Genomic DNA, 22,559 nt, shown 5'->3' on the forward strand with positions numbered 1-22,559 from the left:
GATTTGGGTCCGGTGTCTATTCTCTTTTGTTAAACGTTGAAGAAAAAATATCGTTATATTAGCTAAAGCTAAAAAGTATTTGAGTCGTTAATGATACGAATAGAATCAGGTCGGTAGATTCCCAATTTTCTATATAAATCCGAAAACAGATACTGTTTAGAAGTGGAATTTTGTAATTGAAATTCGATATTATAAAAGCTTTTTAAAATGTGTTTTTTCGTCATATTTGAAGAATAATTTAAAAATAAGTCGCGCTACATTAGCATCGTCAGCAAACTCAAAACCCGACACAATAACAGAGAAGTAGATGTAAGCCGCAGATTCTACCAAAGACGGAAATGCTAAACTTCCCGAATAACCTCTTTTCATAATATAAAAAGAATTCGCGAGCTATCTATTACATATTATCTTCGATATTATAATAACAACGTGCTAAAATCAAACTTGACATATTTTTTTACGTTCCCTTTCGTAGCTACAGGGCCAGCCAGCAACTTTCTTTTTCCGACTTCTAATAATAAAGTATGATTCGAACTCGGCCACCAGAAAATCGTCTACTTCCTCGTGCCCGGTAATCCGTAGAGACACCCACCTTTTCACTTTCAATTCCGCCTTTTAAAGTCCGTGTGGTAAAAAGTAACTTCACGCTTCGTACGTTCTGACAAGTAAGATAGGATTCTTAATTATATTTAAAAGTTTTAGACAAATTCAGTTGTCTCCGGGTAATGATACGATCACTTATTTGGCTTCGGTGAAATTTATTAGCGGCAAACGGGTAATACTAGACGTACGGCGAACTTCCCAACGTCTTCGTTCCGCTTTCCGCAACACCTTGGCAACGTAAGAAGGAAATGTTTAGCGGAGGGGCAGGAAGCGTACGTTAAGGAAGTGTAACCGGTCTCCGGGAAAAGAGAGCAGCTTGAATAATTACAAACGGCAGTGACGGTAAGAAGTCGCACCGCGGGCGGTTGCGAAGAAACGTGGAGGATGTGATTAGTACTCGTTGTACCGTTTCAATGTATCAATAAGATCAAAAGGGTCGTCTTCACTCTACCACTTTCGTTTAGTTCGGTTACACAGTGTTTTTTAAGGCTTAATTTGTTGGAATTTGTGTTTAATAAAATTTGAAAACAATACCGAATTTTGAAATCTACTTGTTGTATGATTCGGATTCACCTGTAACAAAAATATGGAGCGCCTCTTTGACACCATTCCCGAGTATGTGGATGACATTCGTGCCACAGTTAAAGGTAAGTACCCTTTTGTTTATATTGCGGAATAAGTGCCCCATGAATTCATCATTGTTTCTTCTTGAATTAATTGAAACCATGCATAATCTCCAATTTCTTTAAACGGACTATGTTTATTTTAGAATGCTTTTAAACGAAGTATGTTTATACATAAATGGCTTTAAGCGGAGATGTTAATTTTATTTAATTTTTAAACAGACTATATTTATTTTCAAATGTATTTAATTGAACTGTGTTTCGTTTAAAAGTTCTTTAAACGGACTATATATATACTTAAACATATTTTAACGAAGTGTTTATGCTATAAGCTTACTACGTTTATTCTTAAATGACTTTTAACGGACAATGTTTATTCTTAAATGACTTTTAACTTACAACGTTTATTCTTAAATGACGTATAACGGAATATGCTTATTCCTAAATGACTTTTAACGGACTATGTTTATCCGTTTTTTTTGTAAAATAAATTACTTTAAACGGGTTATGTCTATACATAAATTACATAAAACGAGTTATGTTCATACAAAAATATCTTAAAAATAACTTAATTGTAATTCGTAAGTGACTTAGGCCCGCCAGTTATTCTTTAGACTTGTAATTCATAAATAATTAACTTAAAACGGATAATTTTAAACAGATAGGCTATTCTTAAATGACTTGAAAGGTTCGATATGTTTATTCTAAAATAACTGATCTTAAAACTTAAATAGTTAAAACACACTGCGAATATATTTCAATGACGGACTAAACATGTTTACTTTTCAATGATTTAAAACAAACTAAACATGGTTACTTTTCAATGACTTAAAACGAACTCAACATGTTTATTTTTAAATAACTTATATTGATTAATGTTTATTTTAAATGTTATAAAATGAATTAAGTTTTTTTTAAATGATCTAAAATCAATTGTGATAATTTTAAAATGACTTAAAATCAATTGTGTTCTTTTTAAATGTTTTAAAAAGACTTATATTTATTTTTAAATGTCACTTTTGAATGACTTATAGTGGACTATCGTTAGTTTTCAATGATTGAGAAGTCTGTACTATCTCACAGTAAAATTGAGTAAACTTAAATGTTAACCAACGGTTGGTTCCACTGCAGTGGCGTCGCTAGGGTGTTTTAGGTGGCGCTTGAGCCACCTATAAAATTTCTGAAGCGCCACCTAAAATTTCCGAAAAGCGCCTCCTAAAATTCAAAATTTTTCCAATTCACTTGTCGAAAAGTTTCTTCGAACTTAAAAATGAGCATCAAAAATTTCATTTTTCCTAGTCGGCCTCAATGTTTCAGCTTTAAAAACCTTTTGGAAAGCCCCCCCCCCCTCCCCCATATTACTCACTAGGAGCCCCTGGCCAGTGCTTATGGCTTAAGCGCCACCAGTTTGGAAATCCTGGTGACGCCACTGTTCCACTGGGACTTTCTAAGTAAATCTCACTTCTCCTTCATGTTACATAGAAAGTTCTTGATAATAGAACGCGCGGTTATTTCTTCTGAGGAAAATAGTTCATTAGAACTACTTCGCTTCAGTGACGAGTCGCTAGAGACAACCTAGTTTAAAGGGCCTCCAAAGTTCGGTGGCAAAAAATAAATAAAATTGAGCATGCTTTTTATTCGGCCTTGGCAGAGGCGGACAGAGTCAACCATAAATTTCGCACTTTACTGACTTTACACACATTTTGCCACCGAACTTTGGAGCCCCTTTAAGTTCGCCCTTATTAAATTCCCAATGATTCGATATTGGTTAAAGAAAACAGTAATAAAAATAAGTTATAAACCTTTTTAATTGTAATGCACTTAGAAGGTTAAGCGCGGGCTTAGCCTGTCTAATGTCATCAATGCTTAGCAATATAAATCTTTGATTTCGAATGTGAAGACTTACAAAATCCAGATATACTTGTACTAAAACGATCTTTCTCTAATTGGATAATAAGAGATTTCAGACCTACAGACGATTGTATAGAGGGTTCATTGTAGTGAATTATACTTCCATCGATGTCATTTTGTTGATCTTTCCATAGGAACCATTCCCAGTTGGCTGGAAGGAAATCTCTATCGTATCGGTCCGGGCAAATTTGACTTGTCGTCGGACTTTTCCCTCAATCACTGGTTTGATGGATGCGCCCTCGTCTACAAGATGACCATACATAATCAAGAGGTACGCTGTAAATATATACTTTCCTACGCTACACCAGGGGACATACATAAAACGCGTTACGATTGTTTTTGACTTCGAATGAACTAAACGAGTTTAAATTGCATTGACTCAAAGCGAGTGGTAGTTCGCGTCTAGTAGGTTTCGCTTACGATAGAGATCCCAAGCGTAAAAATCAAAACAAATGTATCAAACTTCAAAGTGGAAGTCTTCAAAGACATGTGTAAAAGCGTTAATACTTCTTTCCATAAAGTACTGTTTTGCACAGGGCCGACTATGCTGTCAGAATTTTGACAACAGCTCTGGAAATACAATGAAAAACCTTTTTAAGTCGAGCCTCTGCATCATATACTGTTTATTTCACATTGACGAGGATTTTATTAAAAACAGCTATTCTATGGGCGCGTGCTCTTATATTTCGTGGATTGTGGATCGCGCGATTTTGCGCGAGCTGCAAGCTTTACCAGTACTAATAGATGGATGCCTTAAACTTACTTTAAAATGGAGTATGTTTACTTTTAAATGACTCTTAGCCCTTGTCACAATTATCCATATTCTCGAAAGAGTCCGTTATGAAAATTACACCAGATAAACTGAACGTCCGTAAAAGATACTTTTAAAATGTTCTAATTGTCATTAATAAAAAATAAGCATCGCAAACTATTTTTTTTTCTTTCAACATTGGCCACTGCGTCGTACTTAAGTTAATAGCTCTTGTAATAGCGTGGACGAGACTTAACAGAATTGACCATAGACCATTCAATAAATTTGCGGATGAATCTATCCGGCAGGTATCATTCAAATCACGGTTCTTGGACACCGTCGCCTACCAGAAAATGTGCAACGTCGAGAGACCTGTTTTCACGGAATTCGGAACACGTTCTTTCCCAGATCCATGCAAAAATATATTTTCCAGGTACATTTCCTCTAACTAATCGATGTTGTAGATTTGGGGTATATAACATGTTGATTGATCTGATTCAATTTTAATTTTAGATAAAATAATGATAATTAATTCACGAAAAGACGGTATTTTTGAATTTATTTTCTGTCCTTTAAAGAGAGTATTGAAAATTGGGAAAATAAATCTGTATTTTGTGATCAGTGGCGGTGCCGAGGATAGGCTGTGTCCCAGTGGTGTACCGAGGGAATATGGTGTCCGTTTCAAAGTTTTCAAAATGCCCCACCCCCTCCCTATGTACAAAAAATAAAATAAAAAACCTTGCTATTTTAAAGATAGGAGTGTTTGGGTGCACCCCTACTTGAATGACAACTTGGCGCCCGGTTCAGAGTGTGCCACCTGAACCCGGGTCGGTACGCCTCTGCTGAGTCCTACTCTTCATTATAATTGGGGGTCATAAATCAATTTTAATGGGCTCCGGAAGAGCCTCCCCTCGTTGACTAGCAATTTCACTTTTATCAAATTTTGAAATGATTAAAACCCTTCTTAAAATCCTTGTGCCGCTTCTGGGTCTGATAGGAGTTGGCAGATTCTTATTTTAGCCAATCTCCAATTTTGCATATGACGCTCCTACATACTTGTCACCCTAAAAGTCATTCAACAGTTCTCCTAGCGGCAAAAACTTGATATTCTTAGATCCACCATAGGACGATTTAATTATTATTTTTCCTTTAAACGATATAAAAATCTTATAATAGCAAGAATGAGTTTATTTATAGCTGGGGAGAGTCACGAATTTTCCACACGCAGAAGAAGGGGTTAAGGAAAACCAATGCGCCAAGAGAGGAGGAACTTTCCGGGGCCATGCAGCCTTGGGGCCCGCGTTAAATTAAACGAGGTATACTTTTCCTCGAAAAAGGATATAGCTAGCACCTGTATTGTAACGGTCCTCTTGGGGCCCGGAACCAATGAGTCACCAGGCTAAAAGTTTTTTTTTGTTGGAGGAAAGGTCTTGAACCTCCTTAAATATAAATAAATATATTCTTGATTATACTGCCAGATGTTTCAGAAACGCATTATCGACCATTTTTGACTTTTGAGTTTGAATGCTCCTCATACTAATTTTAGTCCGTTTTTTCTATCTGATCTAGTTTTCGAGATGTCAAAATGCAAAAACGCATTAAAATCGAATAGTTTCGAAAATATTTCGCAGAAGTACACTCTGTTAAATAAGTCTTCGGCCGTTGGGATTTTGGCACTTATTTGCGATTATCTCAAAAACTATGAATGATAGCAAGTTGAAACCAATTTTATTTTTAATATTTTACTAATATCTTTCATACCTCTGTCTTGATTCACGTGTAGCATTTTCATATCCACCGGAAACGCCAAATATCGTTTTTGACAACTTTTTTAATAATGATGTTACGCCCCTGAAACTTACATTTTTGGATTCAAAGGGGTCGATTCATATTATGAAAGTGCCATTGTTATCCGGTTACGTCGAACGGCTGCTAAGATATGGCCTATCAAAAATTCGAGTCCCATTCGGAAAATTCTAAAATGCTCGAGGCATCTTATTGTTGAGCAAAACCAACTTTCGTCGCGTCGTTTCATTGTGATTTAACGAGTTGTTGGAACGCTGTGGTTATATGCCGGATTAATAATATTGCTTAATTAGGCATTTTAGAATTTTCCGAATAAGACCCGAATTTTCGATAGGCCATATCTTAGAAGCCGTTCGAAGTAGCCGGATAACAATGACACTTTCTAAATATGAATCGACCCTTTTGAATCCATAAATGCAGGTTTCAGGGGCGTAAGATCATTATTAAAAAAGTTGTCAAAAACGATATTTGGCGTTTCCGGCGGATATGGAAATGCTACACGTGAATCAAGACATAGGTATGAAAGATATTAGTAAAATATTAAAAATTAAATTGGTTTCAACTTGCTATCATTCATAGTTTTTGAGATAATCGCAAATAAGTGCCAAAATCCCAACGGCCGAAGACTTATTAAAAAATCATTGTCTTCATTTCGTATAAATTCATTGGCTCTAATTTATTCAGCTGCATTCCTAGGGTAACAGTCACAATGGCCGTTACTCAGTATTATTATACCACAAAACGAGATTCTGCCTAGAGGTTTTGCCAATTATAAACGTACAAAACGCATTATGCCAAATTATTCTGAGATTTACATAATTTTGGCGATAGCTGTTGTCATATTTAGATTGCGGACTAAAAGAAACCCCCAACAACTAGTTTTGAGTTACCTAAATTTTATTTTCACAGGAATTACAAATATCTATTTATCTCAAAATGCAATTTTTGGAGATAATGTGTTTCTAAAACGTATGGCAGAATAGCTATAAAACGTAAAGCTAAAATATAAAACGTTTCTAAATGCAGAAAAACATGCGTGTTTTTAAATACCTTGTGATAATTAACCATCGTTGGACTATTCAGCCACTAATAACACTATAGTTCCGAAATCAATAAATTCCTTTTAACTAATTTGATAAACCGTTTTAGGTTCTTATCTCAAATTGTTCCTATTGAGATGACAGACAACACCGTTGCCAACATTTTCGCAGTTAAGGATGATCTATACTGTTCCTCTGAGACCTGCAATCTTTGGAAAATCGACTCCAATTCACTCGAAACTTTAGAAAAGGTACACGTACTACAAATACACTAATTTGTAAGCAGCTAATATTATTTAGTTTGATCAAGAATACATTTAAGTGCCTAATAATAATATTAGCCGGTGGTACTATCTTAGCATACTTCGTTGCGTATGGTTGTCTGCTTTTTAATAAAGAAACGTAAACATAGATGGCGATCGTCTGCATGAAATTATGTCGGTAACAAACGAACCCTCTCTACAAAGTGTAAGAGGATGGGGTTTCGAATCCCGGCGTTCCCTTAAGCTCAGGTCCCTGAATGCAATCTTCGTTTGAAATGCGTATCTATTTATTTGTTTATGTACTTAATGAGACAATTAAAAGAAAAACGATGACCGGAGTGTGAAATCAAGAGTCAGTGCTCCTTTAAATACTTGCTATTAATTTTTAAATATATTTTCAGACCGATATTAGCAAATTAGTGTCCGTGAACATGGCAAGTTCGCATCCTCAACGAGACTTGGATGGTACCATTTATAACCTTGGAGCCAGTCTCATGACTGGACTGAAGTACCATATCGTCAAAATTCCCGATTCGAGTCACAAACCAGGTTCAATTTTTTGTTTAAATTATGAGTAGCAGCCAATTAACGGAACGAACTACTAACATTACACTTGTTTCCTATCATTGATATTGCTATTATCATAAGTATAATATTAGACATAAGTATGAAACTGAACGATTTCGGTTAATGGTGGTCTGTCATGGAGTTTAGCCGTAATTGGAAGTTTCAAAATTTCTTAACAGGAAAATTACTGACAGGTTCATTTTAGAAAGTAAATGCTACTTCTACAGTTGAAATCGTTTCCATTTCCCATAAGCCACGGTTGATCCTACAAATAGGGTGCCAGTGGTTTTTTCTCTCTCTATTATTATGGTACTAATATGATCTTTAGCGAAACGGACTATCATTTCAAAAATTTGAGTCAGGAGAAGCGGCGTACTTATGCGCTTTATGTTACTTATGCTATTACACAGAGGTTATTAAGAAAACTAGATTAATTACTCGTGTACGTGATGAGTTATAAAAACGTAGCAATGATAGAATGCTTTAATAAGTCTTCGTTGATACTTTTCGCGTGTAAACATTCAGATTCAAAGTTCCTGAAAAACGCCTCTATATGTTGCACCATCTCCTCAAGTTGGAACACGTGTCTGGGCTACTATCACAGCTTCGGAATGAGCGAAAACTACTTCATATTCGTCGAACAGCCATTGCTCATCAATACGATGAGGCTGGCGGCCTGCGGCGTCAAAGGATACAGTCTCAAGGATTGTCTCGATTGGTCACCCAAAGAAAAAGTACCAATAAAACAGGATCTTCTTATGGAGAGGTCAACGCACGCATAACCCGTTCGTCTTAAGTGTAATCTGCAACTAGTGTGAGAGGACATACAGGGCAAAATATTTCGTTTAGGCCATTTAGGCTAGCGACAGCTATTGGAACTTACATGATTTTTACCACGTAAATTACAGTAGACTGCATAAAAGAAGTGTACACTATGACGCGCTAACCGCAGAATATTTACATTTTAATATGGTACATGTAAATATTTATTTATAGTTTAAATATTAAGATGTAGTTAACAACAATCAAGACTAAATATTGGTATCAAAAGGTAATTTGTTTTATAAAATTTATTATATGTAGCTTGGGGTACTAGAAAAAATTGCAAAAATAGCACACTGAGACTTTAATTTCTGCAAGAAAGTGAGCGCGTTGTCCTGTCAACATGAAGATCCTGATATAATCTAAATTTTTTAAAAGCTTGCCAAGATCTAAACCAATAATAAGTTACGAAAAGGCGAAACACGTACAGAATATCTGATTTATGTAATTCTCTACCCAGGCACGATTTCACATCGTCGAGAAGTCTTCCGGCCGAGCTTTGAAAACGAAGTACTTGTCCGACGCGCTGTTCCTATTTCACCACATCAACGCCTACGAAGAAGAAGGACACATAATCGTTGACGTCATCGCTTTCGACGACGCGGAAATTCTCGACAAGTTTTACTTGTCCAAACTACGAGCCAATATTTTCGACACTAAGTCAGAACCGCAGCCACGCCGTTACGTAATACCACTGCTAACGGTAATTTTAATTTCGGACCAATGTCGTGTTACCCTTTTTACGAATCAGTTATATTGTTCATTGTCCAAATAGGATGCAAAAAAAGGAGACAATTTGATGAAAATTGAAAATTGTTCCGCTACGGCCATCTATCAAGGGAACGGAGTTGTGTCGTTGACCTACGAACCGCTTTGTACACCAGGTGAATGCACCGAACTATTGTACAGATTATTCAATATTTAAATTAAGATATAACATTAATATTATAATTATGTTTTTTAGGCTTGGAAATGCCATCAATAAACAAGACCTTTAACACGAGGAAGTATCGCTACTTCTACGGCAGCGGAGTATTCGAGCACTCTACATTTAGAAACGCTGTAAGTTTTGCTTACAATTGCAATAAGCAAGATTTTTACTTAAAAACGTGGATTATTTTGGCGTGATTTATACAATAAGTTGAAAAACTTATCAGTATTTTGGAGAAACCAAATATGTAAAATAGTCTTATTGTAGCCTTTTCTGGGACTTTTACGTAGTCCCTTGAAACATTTTCATCGATTATCCATCACGATTTTTAGATATAAAACATTTTCAGGGATACTTTATGACGATTTTTATATATCAATCATTTTCATTGGATATCCAGTACGATTATTAGATATCAAACATTTTCAGCAATACCATGGCCTTATTCATTTCTAATATCTATATCAAACTGAATTAGTTAGTCTACCCTCAGTCGCGGGAATATAATGACGTTGATCACAAACTGCCGCTCAATTAATTTAATGTTAACCTTATTGCTAACGAGAAATGTAATATAAAATGTTAATATGCATCTTTTCGATTGCATAAAATAAAAAAAACTATTAACAGTAAATACTTTCAACTGATTTTGTAAAAGAAGAGGTATTTATTCCAGAAATACGATTAATTTACTTCACCGGTTGAAATGTGCCATCCCGGAAACGATTTGTGCATTGAGTCAACTCTCTTGGCTTGAGTGCTTACGTAAAACAGAAAGGCACCGTCCATTCTAGCCCGAGATGCAGATGGTAGATAGGGAAATGTCTTTGATTCACGGCAATACTCGATGACGTTTACAGATATAAATAATTTATAGCAATGCTCAGTTTTTCAGATATTCAATGTTTTTAACCATACTAAATGACGTTCTTCAGATATAAAACTTTTTCAGCAATACTCAATTACTTTTTTCAGATATGCAAAATCGATATTGTTGATAAAAGCCACAAAATTTGGAGAGAAAGCGACAGCATGTATCCTGGCGAAGTGACGTTTATAGCCAGTCCTACTTCCCAGCAGGAAGACGACGGTAAGCCCTTTCACTCATATTGTTGTCGCATTAGATTGATACTGTGAGAGTTTCGGTAATATATTTAATTTTTCCATTCATAGGAATACTTCTAACGACGGTAATAGACGTTGAGCCGGGGAAACCAGATTTCCTTTTGATTTTAGACGGCAAGACCTTTACTGAAATTGCCCGAGCTGATATTAACCCGGATGTCCGAGTGCCTTACGCCGCCCACGGATTCTTTAAACCAATTTAATTATTTTCAATATTGCTTGAGTGTTTACGCGTTATCTAAAGTCTTACTGCTTAAAATATTTGAGATTTTTCATAATAATAAAATCTGAGACCATTTAGATATATCTTACTTTGTAGTAAGTGGTTATCTGTTTTAAACTGATATTCAGTTATCAGATCAACCTGCTATTTTAAGATACCAGATATACGATTATTCTATATATCGGAGAAATTAGTATGTTCAAAGCTAGAGCGGTCCAATTGTGTCGGTTAGAAGCACTATACGATATAGAGCTGTAGATTACATGTAAATATTTATTAAATTGTACTTACTCATTTATTTCTGAAATTGGTTTACTGCAATCGAATCGGCATTAATATTTTAGGTATAAATGTAATTCTATGTTCAATACAGTTAATAGAAAATAATCAATAAATTTATTTCATATTTGTAAATTATTTTAAACAATTCCGTTTTAAATGTAACCGTCTGCTTATTTTTGAAACGTCAGGGATTGGGTTTTACGCCAACCATTTGTTTAATATGAATAGCAACGATGGGAGGATTTTTGGCCCTGGATATCGCAACATTCGCTTGTCCGGCATAATTGACGGTCACGGCGTATCCGGAACAAGCGTTCCCGACTAGACGTCCGCTTAGCACGTCGCAGAAAGTACCCTCGGGCAAGCCCGTGTTCAAAGTCACGTCCATGTCGTGGTCGTCAATATTGATGGCGAGGAATCCTTTGTTGGCTCGACCAAAAGCGATCTGGTTGTTTCCGTTATCCCACCATTCCACCACTTCGGATCGACCGACAACTGCCCGGAATTGCACCATGCTCAATATCGGAGTCCACCTATGTTATACATCCACAAAGAATGAAAATTAATACAACTTGAACAAAAATTCAGTACTAAAAAGAATGCATTCAGGAGCCTAAGAATACGAAGTAATAACATTAAGACTCTGGTACTTCATAGCTAAAGTTCCTCGACCTTTTAATCACATCATAAGATGACAGATTCACGAATAGTCGAAATTAGATGAACTTTAACTACAAAGTATGCGAGGGTGGGGCTTAGAATCTATGCAGTCCCATATTCTTAGAGGCCTGAATGCATTCTTTGTGGGACCCGATACACGCCTTGCAAGAGATTAAGGCCAGTAGAAAAACATAAAAACCAATGTTGGGAAATCTATAGACGCTTCAATAAAACATCTTCAAGGAAGTTGCCAAGAAGTAATATTTCCGAGAGCCAGGACCTACAAGTTACTTTTTATATAATGCTTGTTGAAATAATGGAAACTTTTAACCTTTACGGTATGCAACAAGTGTTTCCTTTAAACAAGGTAGCTTTTTTTAGACATATTAACGCTTAGCCAAAATCCGACGGTCTGTTTACAGGTGAAAAGTTTCAATTATTTCAACAAGCACTATATATACATTAACTCGCAGGTCCTGGCTCTCGGAAATATTACTTCTTGGCGATTTCCTTGAAGACTTTTTATCTAAGCGCCCATTCAAACAGGGTGGATTTACAAAGCAAATGCTCCTAGTCAAGGAAAGTTCAACAATAGATCTGATTTCTAGGCTTGCCATCCGGTCGTTAGACCAGATCAGGAGGCAATCCTTCTGATTTATAATACAACGGCAGCGTGGTTCCCGCATTGTGAAACATGAAAGCATTCCTACAAATAAAGTAAGCTCTAAAAATGCTTATTTAAAGAGTAAAAATGGCTACTAACAGAGATAATGGACATAAAGTAAAAGTTGCGTATCTTTTTCGAAATGCATAGCTTCATTGTGGAAAATTGCTAGTCTGCCAGAGTGATGGTCTTCGCGTTTGGGCTCTTTCAACATATCACCCGTTAAATAAAATTAAATTCTGACCTGTGCTCACACACCCATCCGTTTAGACAGGCGCCTTCAACGTCGACTAGGACAGCTAAGATGTTGAAATCGTTGTCATGCGGAGGACCAATCCAGTTGTTCTTATCTTCTCCGCGTACTATTTTGCGAGGCCAATTGTAGCTGCTCATGAGGGAAGGGACTCCGTAAGGCCAAGCCAACATGAAAGCGACTGCGACGACGTATTTCTGTCCGTCTCTGAAAGTGAGAACGCGGTTGTCCTCTCCCGCTCCATGTCCTCTTTGAGTATCGTGATTGTCCACGAAAACAAGAGCGTTCTGGCCTTGCAAATAGCCTACACCTTTTCCCAGTGATCGTAACAGAGTTAAGTTATATTCGTGTTGATTTAATATACAACGACCTGTGAGGAAATTGTTTCAAGTCAGTGAAGCATAAACCGTCTTGTTAGAGATGAATAAACAGTCATTTTATACCGATATGGAATTATTTTTAAGATTTCGCGGTTTTTATTACTTTTCGACCAATGATGACAGGGTTCGTACAAAATTTCCGGAATTATATTCCCTGACATTTCCAGGTTTTCCCTGTCCTTTTTTGTAGAATAAATGAATGTTTTTAGGTTAAATCTTGAAAAATATTGATTATGTATTTTTAATACATCTTTCAAAACTTTATTTGACTGATTTTTTTTGGGAACATATTAAAATTCCCTTACCTTTGTGGACCATTTCAAAATTCCCTTACCTTTTTGGACTATTTTAAAATTCCCTAACTTATCCCTGACCTTTTGGAAACATTTTAAAATTCCCAGACTTTTCCAGGTTTTCTAGGTAGTGTACGAACTCTGGAGGAAAAGGTCCGTTAAAATGAAGATAATCTAAGCTTAATTCATAGTATTCACAATAATTTATTTATACTTAGGGAGGACTACTGTGGAGACGATCGAATGGTATGATGGTCGAATATTTCCTAGGCAAGAGAGGGGGGAAGGAAAAACTTTACAGGAGGGCGCTTCAAGATTAGGTAATAAATGAGATACCTGGCTGATTAATAATAATAATAATACTAATCAGCTAGGCTAAAACCCTTGGCACCACCTTAGGCCTAAGTCATCAAGCGACTTTTAAATCCATTAATTCAGGTAGCCGGGTTACGATGTGTAGGAGGGTGGTAGCAAGCCCTTCAAGACCCGCGAGCCAACAGCTCCCTACACTAACTTTTAACGTTAATCTCAACAAGATTTGATTTATAAGAACGTGGGAGGATTGAGAGCCACACTAAAAACCGTCTCAACATAGTCATTAATCTCCCGAAGTACAAATAAATAAATTTTTGCTGTTTATCCGAGGGCGTAACTACTTGATATTTTTCTGTTGACCGATTCCATAATTATTGAATTATTACAGAGATTACGGATCGATTACAAGATGATAAAGAGGTGATCATAGAACGTTCAACAAGAGTGTACACCTATTACGGCAAATAGTCAGTCCCTTTCGTACACTCAAAGAGTACTAGGAACAATAGAAATTCCGCGAGCTTACTTAGATCGATTCCGTATTTGAATTCGGTGACTCGACTCATTTTGGTGTATTCGGCGGCGGAGATTGGATCGAGGCCGAGGTCGGTGACTTCTTGATAAATGAAAGGTTTCGAAGACGGAGGGAAGTAGCTGACGTTCAAGTCCTTCACGTGACTGTAAATGAACTCCAAGTCGTCGGGCCACATGTGTTTGGCGGCGTCCACGCGAAATCCGGCCACTCCAAAGTCGATCATTTCGTTGAGGTAAGCGATGATCTTTTCACGAACGTGTGGATGACTTTGATCCAAGTCATTCAAACCAAGAAGGCGACAATTCCGCAACTACTAAACATGACAGCATGTAAAAAAGGGACATTTCCCAAAAATACCGTAAATACGTTCCTAATTCCCTTTATTAATTTTTTTATTGCTTCCTATTAAAAGGGTAAATGACGAGTTTTGACTTTCCAATTGATTACCTCGGAAAAAACTAAATTCTTATACTAATAAATAAGTATCATAAACATAGCGATCTAGACTTTCAAAATGACAATTTTTTTAAATTGAAGATTTGGGCAGCATTGCTACACATTTTAGTTTAAGTACAATTATATCAGTTAATTCTTGCGGGAAACAAAACGTGAATGGTACCTGATCAACGTCAACTAAATTTTCGATATCGCCGCTTCTGCTGCCGCACTTCTGTTTCGAGTTGAAATGTTCCGGTTGGTAGGGTACAGCCCAATACACGGGAACTGAAGCGTCGAAAGCACTGCCCGCTGTACTTCGCATATTGTCATTGTGATGACACATGTGATTTATCACTACATCCACGTAGATTCTAAAAGATTAGATTTAAAAGGAAAAAATATCTACCAATAAAGAGCCCAAACTTGCTACAGCAAATTCATACGAATTCCATTCCAGGATGTATGGTTTTAGATTATTTTTGTAAAGCTTCACAAAATAAACTTGGGAATGCCCTAGTTACGGTATTCTCACCGAAAAAGGCATTAACAAAACCAGAAATTATTTCTTAATCTAAATGCTTTTAATTAGTCTAATAATACTTAAAATAATACCTAATATAGAATGTTATCAAAATTTGGTTGTCATTTTTATTTTTTTTTGAACGGATGTGCAAAATATTTTGTTTTACCAAGTATTCTATTCGAGCTGATCAAATAGACGAATATTGGAAAGCGGGGTAGAAAATGTTTGGTATTTCTAATAGTTAGCAAAACTGGGCGAATAACCGCTTGGGGTTTTTTTTAATATCAGGATCATGAAAGGAGTACGCGATGCAATTTCCAAAATCTACTTCGGTATAACGCGGGTGGTGTGGCGCTGTACATGATATGATAAGAAACATGTATTGTATTCCATTTTCTGAGGCGTAATAGAGAAGACCTGTACGTGTACTCAGCTCTTAGGTCTCTTATTGGTTAGAGTAGCAAAGTAAAACGGGACCAAGTACGTCAAATTATTTGGAATTCGAAATACTAATTGGTATTTGATCAGTTCACTGGCCCTGATTTTTCCTTAAAAACTATTCGACCAAACTACATGTATTTGACTTTTAAATTATCCAATTTGATAGTTCACTTGGCTAGAAAACAAATATTTGGTATTCGATTCGATTTGCACACATCTATTATTGTCGTTTTTCGCCGTAGTTTAATTATGCCCTAAGTTATAATTTCGGTATTCAAAATTTCCCAAATTAATTAATTAACTATTTCAAAAGATATGAAGTCGATTATCGAAATATAAGAAATAAAAGACAAAATGGTTGAAAAGACCGTACTTTTAATACAACTAAAATCGCAGTACTACGGAAATATTTGCCTCCATGAAGGTACATATCTTTCCAAAGTTCCAAGAATTTGGTCGTATTAAGAGTAAGGTTCCTCCAATCAATACTACATAACAAGTTAGACAATAGACGCTTCAATAAAACATCTCCAAGGAAATTGTCAAGAAGTAATATTTCCGAGAGCCAGGACCTGCAAGTTACTGTTTATGTAGTGCTTGTTGAAACAATGGAAAGTTTTCACTTGTAGGTTATGCAAAAAGTGTTTCCTTTTAATCAGGTAGCTTTTTTGACGAATTAGGGCTTAACAAAAACACGACGCTCTATTTACAGGAGAAAAGTTTCCATTATTCCAACAAGCACTATATAAACCAAAACTTGCAGGTCCTGGCTCCCGGAAATATTACTTCTTGGAAATTTCCTTGAAGATGTTTTATTGAAACGTCTATTGAAGGCAACGATTTCGATATCAATTGAAACTAAGTAATTTTCAAATAACGTACCGTACACCGGCACCGTTGCAGCGTCTGATCATTTCCTCAAAGCGGTCGGCATCACCACTTCTGGTTTTCAGTATGTAACTGACTGGTCTGTATCTCTCGTACCAGGGCCTCTTAACTTCACGACCCCAAAATGGCTGCCACAAAATACTATATTCATTCGGCGGAGATATCTGCACGAAAAGAACGATAAAGTAAAGCGGCACACGCGGCTAGAAAAATATGAAAATGTTCAATTGTAAGTTTTAAAATAAAATCCACTATTGCACAGTTTGAAATATTTAATTCGCGCGCTACGCACGTTTCGACTCGATCGCACGAGTCTTTGTCAGGCACTAAAAAAAGTAAAAATAATAATATTTATTTCTTAGCAATAAACGATATAGAAAACGGAACGACAAAAAAAAAACCAATGACAATTACAAAATAAAATAATATATTTTATTTCAAACTGTGCAATAGTTGATTTTTTTAACTTATTTATATGTACAAGGATTAGCCAGTTTTCCATAGGTTCAATTACAATATTTTACTCAGATTTTTTATTCGATTGTAACGTGTGGGACAGTTGAGTCCTCGCGTCCATCTGATTAATCAGGTGTGAGATATGTGTTACGGCCACGCCAACGGGGGGATACGTGGAAACAAGGGTGGGGGCACCAGTGGCGGAAGTATGCCGACCACCCGTTGGGGGATTATTGGTCGGCCTCACACGACCATCCACAAACTCTGCCTCCCGGACGCTTGGAATTACAGGAGTGAGCCACTACTCCCTCTTTACTCAGATTTTTGATTTCACTACTCCAGACTAATTTTTATAAGCAATAACCTTATCACTTACTTGAACTCCGGCGAAGCCATTAGGGCCAAGGTAAGTTTCGCATTCCCTGGAAATATCTTGCCATCGCCATTCGAAGAGATGAACAATAACATCCTTGTTTTCGGGTGTGATCTGAACGTGATACGGCGTCTGGATGCTGGATTCTATGTGCACTGAAATTAGCCTTTACGTTTAAAATGAAGACTCCTTAGCTTATGGATTTTCGTCTGCTAAGTAGACGCCGTCTGTTAAAATTAAAGCAAGTGCCGGTTCGACGTGTAGTAACTCTTTTTTCAATAGATGTCGCTAGCGTCGAAATAAAAAAAGGCGGTACTTAAAGGTACCCCTCGCATTGATTGGATCGTTTGTAATTTGGTCAATAACATAAATTACAGCAATTATAAACAATTTTTTACATGGAATATGTAACTTAGGTTAAAGTCCACCAAATAGAGTCTAACTACAATACTCTACAATGGCTCTCTGACGACGTAATTATTTGGCTATTTTACATTTTAGCTTCCTTTGCCATAAATAGATGGCACCACGCTCTCAAGTAAAGTCGCGTTTTGCGAAGAATCGGATAGATTCATGGCCATATCTAATAACAGAGGTATTTTCATAATAATAATAATAATAATAATAATAATAATAATAATCAGCTAGGCACCACCTTAGGCCTAAGTCATCATGCGACTTTTGAAGCCCTTAATTCAGGTGGCCGGGTTACACTGATAGAGCCGACAATTGATTTAAAATCGATAAAGCGTTTGCTTACCAGATGAAAAGTAAGTAGCAAAGAGGCTATGTTAACTATACGTGGAAAGTCTTAAGCCTTTGGAAATTTTTGGCGCATTATCACCAAATTTTATTTCATTGTATCACGTATTTTCCTGTCATTAAAAGTAAAAACAACTCACATGTCCGCCTGAGCTGACCAAAAACAGCTTCATTGGTCCTTTCCAAATGAGGAGCATCGTCGGTGTGCTGGATATTTTCCCGTTCGTATAGTGTACCATTTCCGACAACTGAACAGGTTTGGCATTGATCTCCATCCTTTGAGAGTAAACCCTTTAAAAAATTTAAAATATTTGTTGTGCTTAGTAAACGCAAGGGTTCTCTTATACCTGGAGGCGGCTTCTAACATTAATAGAACCACGGTGTAGCCAGATGTTGTGTTTGTAAAGCACACCTTTAATTACATCCCATAGGCCATTACAGCCATATATTTCGGGCGCACGTTCCCCATGTGCACCACTGTTTTCCCTTCGACGCTCCCATTGAAAAGTATTTAAAAATTGAAATTAACGCATACTGGAACGTTTAGAAAAAACTCCCAAGTTGGTTTTAATCATTTGAGATTTTAAGAAGACGAGTACAAAAAAACCAACATGAGTTCTTAAATTTTAATAAATTCGTCGGGAGTACGAATTTATTTATTTATTTTAGTACTACTAAAAATAATTTTTCTTAAAAACATTCAGCGGAATGTCGTCGGTAAAGAACTAAATAACCAACGGAGAGATGAATCAAAAATGTCTGTCCTTATCAACGACTCTTTGCCTCTGTAAGTGAAAAATATTGTCTGCGAAAATGAAAACCAAATATTTCAAAGTTGAAATTGATTACACGGTTGATCCTGCAAATTAATTACAATGTGCTTTTCCAGGTTCTCCAAAACACTAAATCGCGCCGCTTCGCACGTAATAGAAGAGAATACTAGTCAGATGTGTTGCGAAATTATCCGCTTCTGAAATGTTTTACTTACCAAAGACTTTGGTTTAAATGAAAGGTAATCTTTTTCGGTCAGTTCTAAATTAATATGTGTAGAACTGTAAACACATATTACCAACGTAAAAGGTAACACAGTTCTGAAAGTAACGAATTTAAACATAACGCGGCATCTGTAAGCTAGTTAATTCGGGGAAATTTTTAAAAACGAAAGACTAGCACGATGCTTTCAGAGCTGTTATGGACCAGGATGTACACTCTTTCGATTAGTATTGCTTATCTTCGAATCTTCGTTCCAAAGATTTAAGCGAAAATTGTTCCAACTCTCACTAGTAATATATTCCTTGTCAATATAAAGACGTAATAGCCAACCTGAATAGTTTAGTAGTTGGTAAATTAATTAATGGTAGTTCGATTAGATGCTCAACATTGTATGGAACACCTGTACTCGCGAAACATATAAATGAGGTGAATTTATATTTAAACGATACTAGTTTACTTTTTATATGGGCTATCAATGTGTCGTCTTATTAAATATATACGATAAGTTAAGTTAGAAGAAACCACCTATGGACTATGAGAAGGATGATAAAATACGTGAAAAAGTAGATAAGTCCATAATTAAAAGGGATAATATAGCTAAATCCTAAACAAATTTGAAGAAAATTAAAAACTTACTAATAACTCGTACCGATAGGTCTTCGAGCAACGCGAAATTCGGATCAAATAGATCTTCGAGTAATAAACTAAATTTTTATTTTTAATTTAGTTTATTACTCGAAGATCTATTTGATCCGACTTTCGCGTTGCTCGAAGACCTATCGGTACGAGTTATTAGTAAGTTTTTAATTTTCTTCAAATTTGTTTAGGATTTAGCTATATTATCCCTTTTAATTATGGACTTATCTACTTTTTCACGTATTTTATTAAATATATTATTATTATTCTCATTTTTATTATTGCGTCATGATTTGGAAGTGGACAATCCTAGTCACCAAGCCAGCGATTGTTCAAGCTCAGACAATGAATCAGATAAAAAATTATCTCTCTTCAAGTGCGAAAATTTTAAAATGGGAGGAAAGCAATTTCATTAGCACTAGGAAACGCAGTTGGCAAAATCACCAAGAAGCTCACATGACCAAACAACAGGTCGCGTTGGATTCATTTTATACGGGTCCCACCCAATTTATCGAGAAATTTACTTCGTTTTCATTTGATTTTAAGCATTTTAGAATAACTTAAATTAAATTATTTTAATATCATGAAGCAATTGCTTTGGCGAAAGGTCTTTTGCGATAAGAAAATGAAAAACCCGACGTTGAACCAATTTTTACCGATTGTATGACGAATGGTCAGAGCCTTTTCTATCTTACGCCGATAAACATCTGAAAAACGATTTAAAGGAAAGGGCTATACTTGCCAGTTTAAAAGATATGCAATTTTCCGGTAAACAAATACCTACCAATAATGTACTGGAAAATATAAATAAGCAACTCAAAGACGCCGGAGGGGAATACCAGATAAAGGAAGATCAAATAGTTTTGGTTAAATGAAATTAACAGGGCGTACCGAAATCTCGGTAATTATAACGTTAGACCTGCATTTAAAAATGCTCCAGAGCTAGAATTGACCAATATCAAGCTTGTGCTCGGAAACAGACATTGTGGATGCTATTCTAAAGGAGGAGTTTCATTATTTTATCGAGGAAGAAGAGAGTTATGACAGGGTTCATACAGACCTGGAAAACCTTGAAAACCGGGAAATATCAGGGAATTCAATCGCTGAAAGAAAAGTCAGGGAAATTACAATTTTTTTTTAAATTCAGGGAAATTTATGAGGGCCCAGAAAGTTTGCGTTAATGAATACAAATTTACAATAATAAGGTTTTCTTATTAAAGATTTGACTTTATTTCTTCTTTTATATTATAATATTGAACCAATTTAATTTAAATTACAATCATGAAATGAGTTACTCTGTAAATCTTAGTTTTATTTTATTTTTCACCCGGAAAAATCAGGGAAATATTCGTGGAAAAAGCTGGAAATATCAGGGAAATCGGGTTGCTAATAGCTTTATGAACCCTGTATAAGCCAAACGAAAGAATTTCCGACCCGGCATTAGCGTCTCTATGTTTCCGTTATGGAGATGTGTTTCATTCAACAGAAGCGCAATGTTATATCGTTGGGAATCCTTTTAAGAAATCGGACACCTACTCGGTTACGATGAACAAATCTACCGCCTGGTATGGATGTAAAGCTAAAAACTCATACTACATCCAAGTGGTAGAAATACTCTTAGACAGCGGGCCAGCGAAACCAACGACGCCAAATTATCTTTCAGAACTGAGAAAAAACGAACATCACGCTGGAAGGAAATGGCCAAAACGAGGCGATTTCGAATACACTTATAATGACGCGCCTGACTCTATATGCGCTCTTCAGTCAACACCAAAATGGCCGAAATGAATAACGTTCGATTCCTTAGACTTGTCAGCTATCGAGCCATGTTTTAATTCGTCAAAGGCATTTAAGCGAATTAAAAGAGAAAGGGTCCATACCGATTTCCCGAGTTCAATTCGCGACATTTGAAAAGGAGCAAATTGCGAATTTAGATATCATACCGCGTGAGAAGATCCAAGAAGATCAGCAACCCAAAACACCAGAAACTGTAGTAAAAAAAACAAGACTATGAAATTCCCACGTTTCGGTATAGTAGGATATGTAGAAAAAGAATACCCAAAATGAAAGACAAAAGTATATTAACTAATAATGTGGGTTGCGATTTTAAGGATGTCCCTTATTATGAAATTGAGTTGCAACACTTTACAGAGCGTGAAAACACTAAAAGCCTTCTTCAAAAACGTGGATAATTAACTTCGTAATAGGGGCTTAAATAAAACATCTCGAAGGAAAATTTCGAACTTAATTTCACAACATGCACATTAAAAGACGATTGCAATGGAAAAAGAAAGGATCAGCATATACTTTGTGTAACAAAACCTCATTGGTACCACGTGAAAAGTATAAATCCAAATAATAAAAAAATCTGTATTTGCGAAAACAGTAGATCAAGTAAATTTATCAATTGACAAAATATAGCGGTTCGTGAAAGACGAAATAACTATAGTTTTCGGTTGCCTTCGATTATCATCGGTAGTAGCTAAACGTCGCGGCTTTAAAGTGTACTACACTCACCAGATGAACTGTCGTTTCCAGATGAAGCGGTTTCCATTTTATAACTAGATTTCGGTAGCTTTCGATTTTAGTTATCCTATCGTCAGGCGGTATTTCGGTGGTCATCGAGTGTAGCTAAGCCTCGCAGCTGTAAAGTGATCTACCTTTTCTTGAAGACTTCTCGTTTTAAGATGAAGTGCAGGATTTAAGAGAAGTCTGTGAATTATGATCTCATTTCACTTCCAGACTACGATGAAGGATAAAGGATCTACTATTGCTTCATTGTGAAGTTAAACTACGAAGTTTAGGAATTTTTTCGCGGCTGTGAAGTGTTTTTTTGGTGGTAGCAGTCTTTAAGTCTTAATTAAAATAGTTATTTGCTAAATATAATAATAATTTGTCGTTTGTCTGAAAACTTTAGTTAAACATTTTATCCGTAATATTTATGTTTTTCCTTTTTTATTTTTATTTCCTAAGTGCAGTTTTGGCTGCTTTTAAAAGTGAGC

The 22,559-nt window shown here is 36.1% G+C and overlaps 2 protein-coding genes across 2 annotated transcripts; one reads left to right on the plus strand and one right to left on the minus strand.

The window, feature by feature from the left end:
* The first annotated feature begins 1,143 nt into the window (after nucleotides 1–1,143).
* Nucleotides 1,144–10,729, plus strand: LOC149956178 (carotenoid-cleaving dioxygenase, mitochondrial-like). Its single transcript, XM_090164654.1, has 11 exons — nucleotides 1,144–1,250; nucleotides 3,272–3,408; nucleotides 4,197–4,321; nucleotides 6,844–6,985; nucleotides 7,399–7,546; nucleotides 8,090–8,298; nucleotides 8,847–9,089; nucleotides 9,162–9,270; nucleotides 9,351–9,448; nucleotides 10,293–10,407; nucleotides 10,491–10,729. Exons 1-11 carry the CDS (start codon nucleotides 1,190–1,192, stop codon nucleotides 10,643–10,645), a joined length of 1,542 nt encoding a protein of 513 aa, XP_090020780.1. The 5' UTR covers nucleotides 1,144–1,189; the 3' UTR covers nucleotides 10,646–10,729.
* Nucleotides 10,730–11,097: 368 nt separating this feature from the next.
* LOC149956179 (alpha-amylase-like) lies at nucleotides 11,098–19,251 on the minus strand. The gene is made up of 8 exons (XM_090164655.1): nucleotides 18,917–19,251; nucleotides 18,069–18,219; nucleotides 17,170–17,321; nucleotides 16,332–16,501; nucleotides 14,667–14,856; nucleotides 14,039–14,357; nucleotides 12,516–12,894; nucleotides 11,098–11,480 (listed from the first exon to the last, which is right to left on the minus strand). The coding sequence occupies exons 1-8, from the start codon at nucleotides 19,040–19,042 to the stop codon at nucleotides 11,132–11,134; spliced, it is 1,836 nt and encodes a 611-aa protein (XP_090020781.1). The 5' UTR covers nucleotides 19,043–19,251; the 3' UTR covers nucleotides 11,098–11,131.
* Between the last annotated feature and the right edge of the window lie 3,308 nt (nucleotides 19,252–22,559).

Source organism: Leiobunum rupestre, chromosome 2, assembly GCF_980474605.1.
Source record: "Leiobunum rupestre chromosome 2, qqLeiRupe1.1.hap1, whole genome shotgun sequence".
NCBI lineage: Eukaryota > Metazoa > Arthropoda > Arachnida > Opiliones > Sclerosomatidae > Leiobunum > Leiobunum rupestre.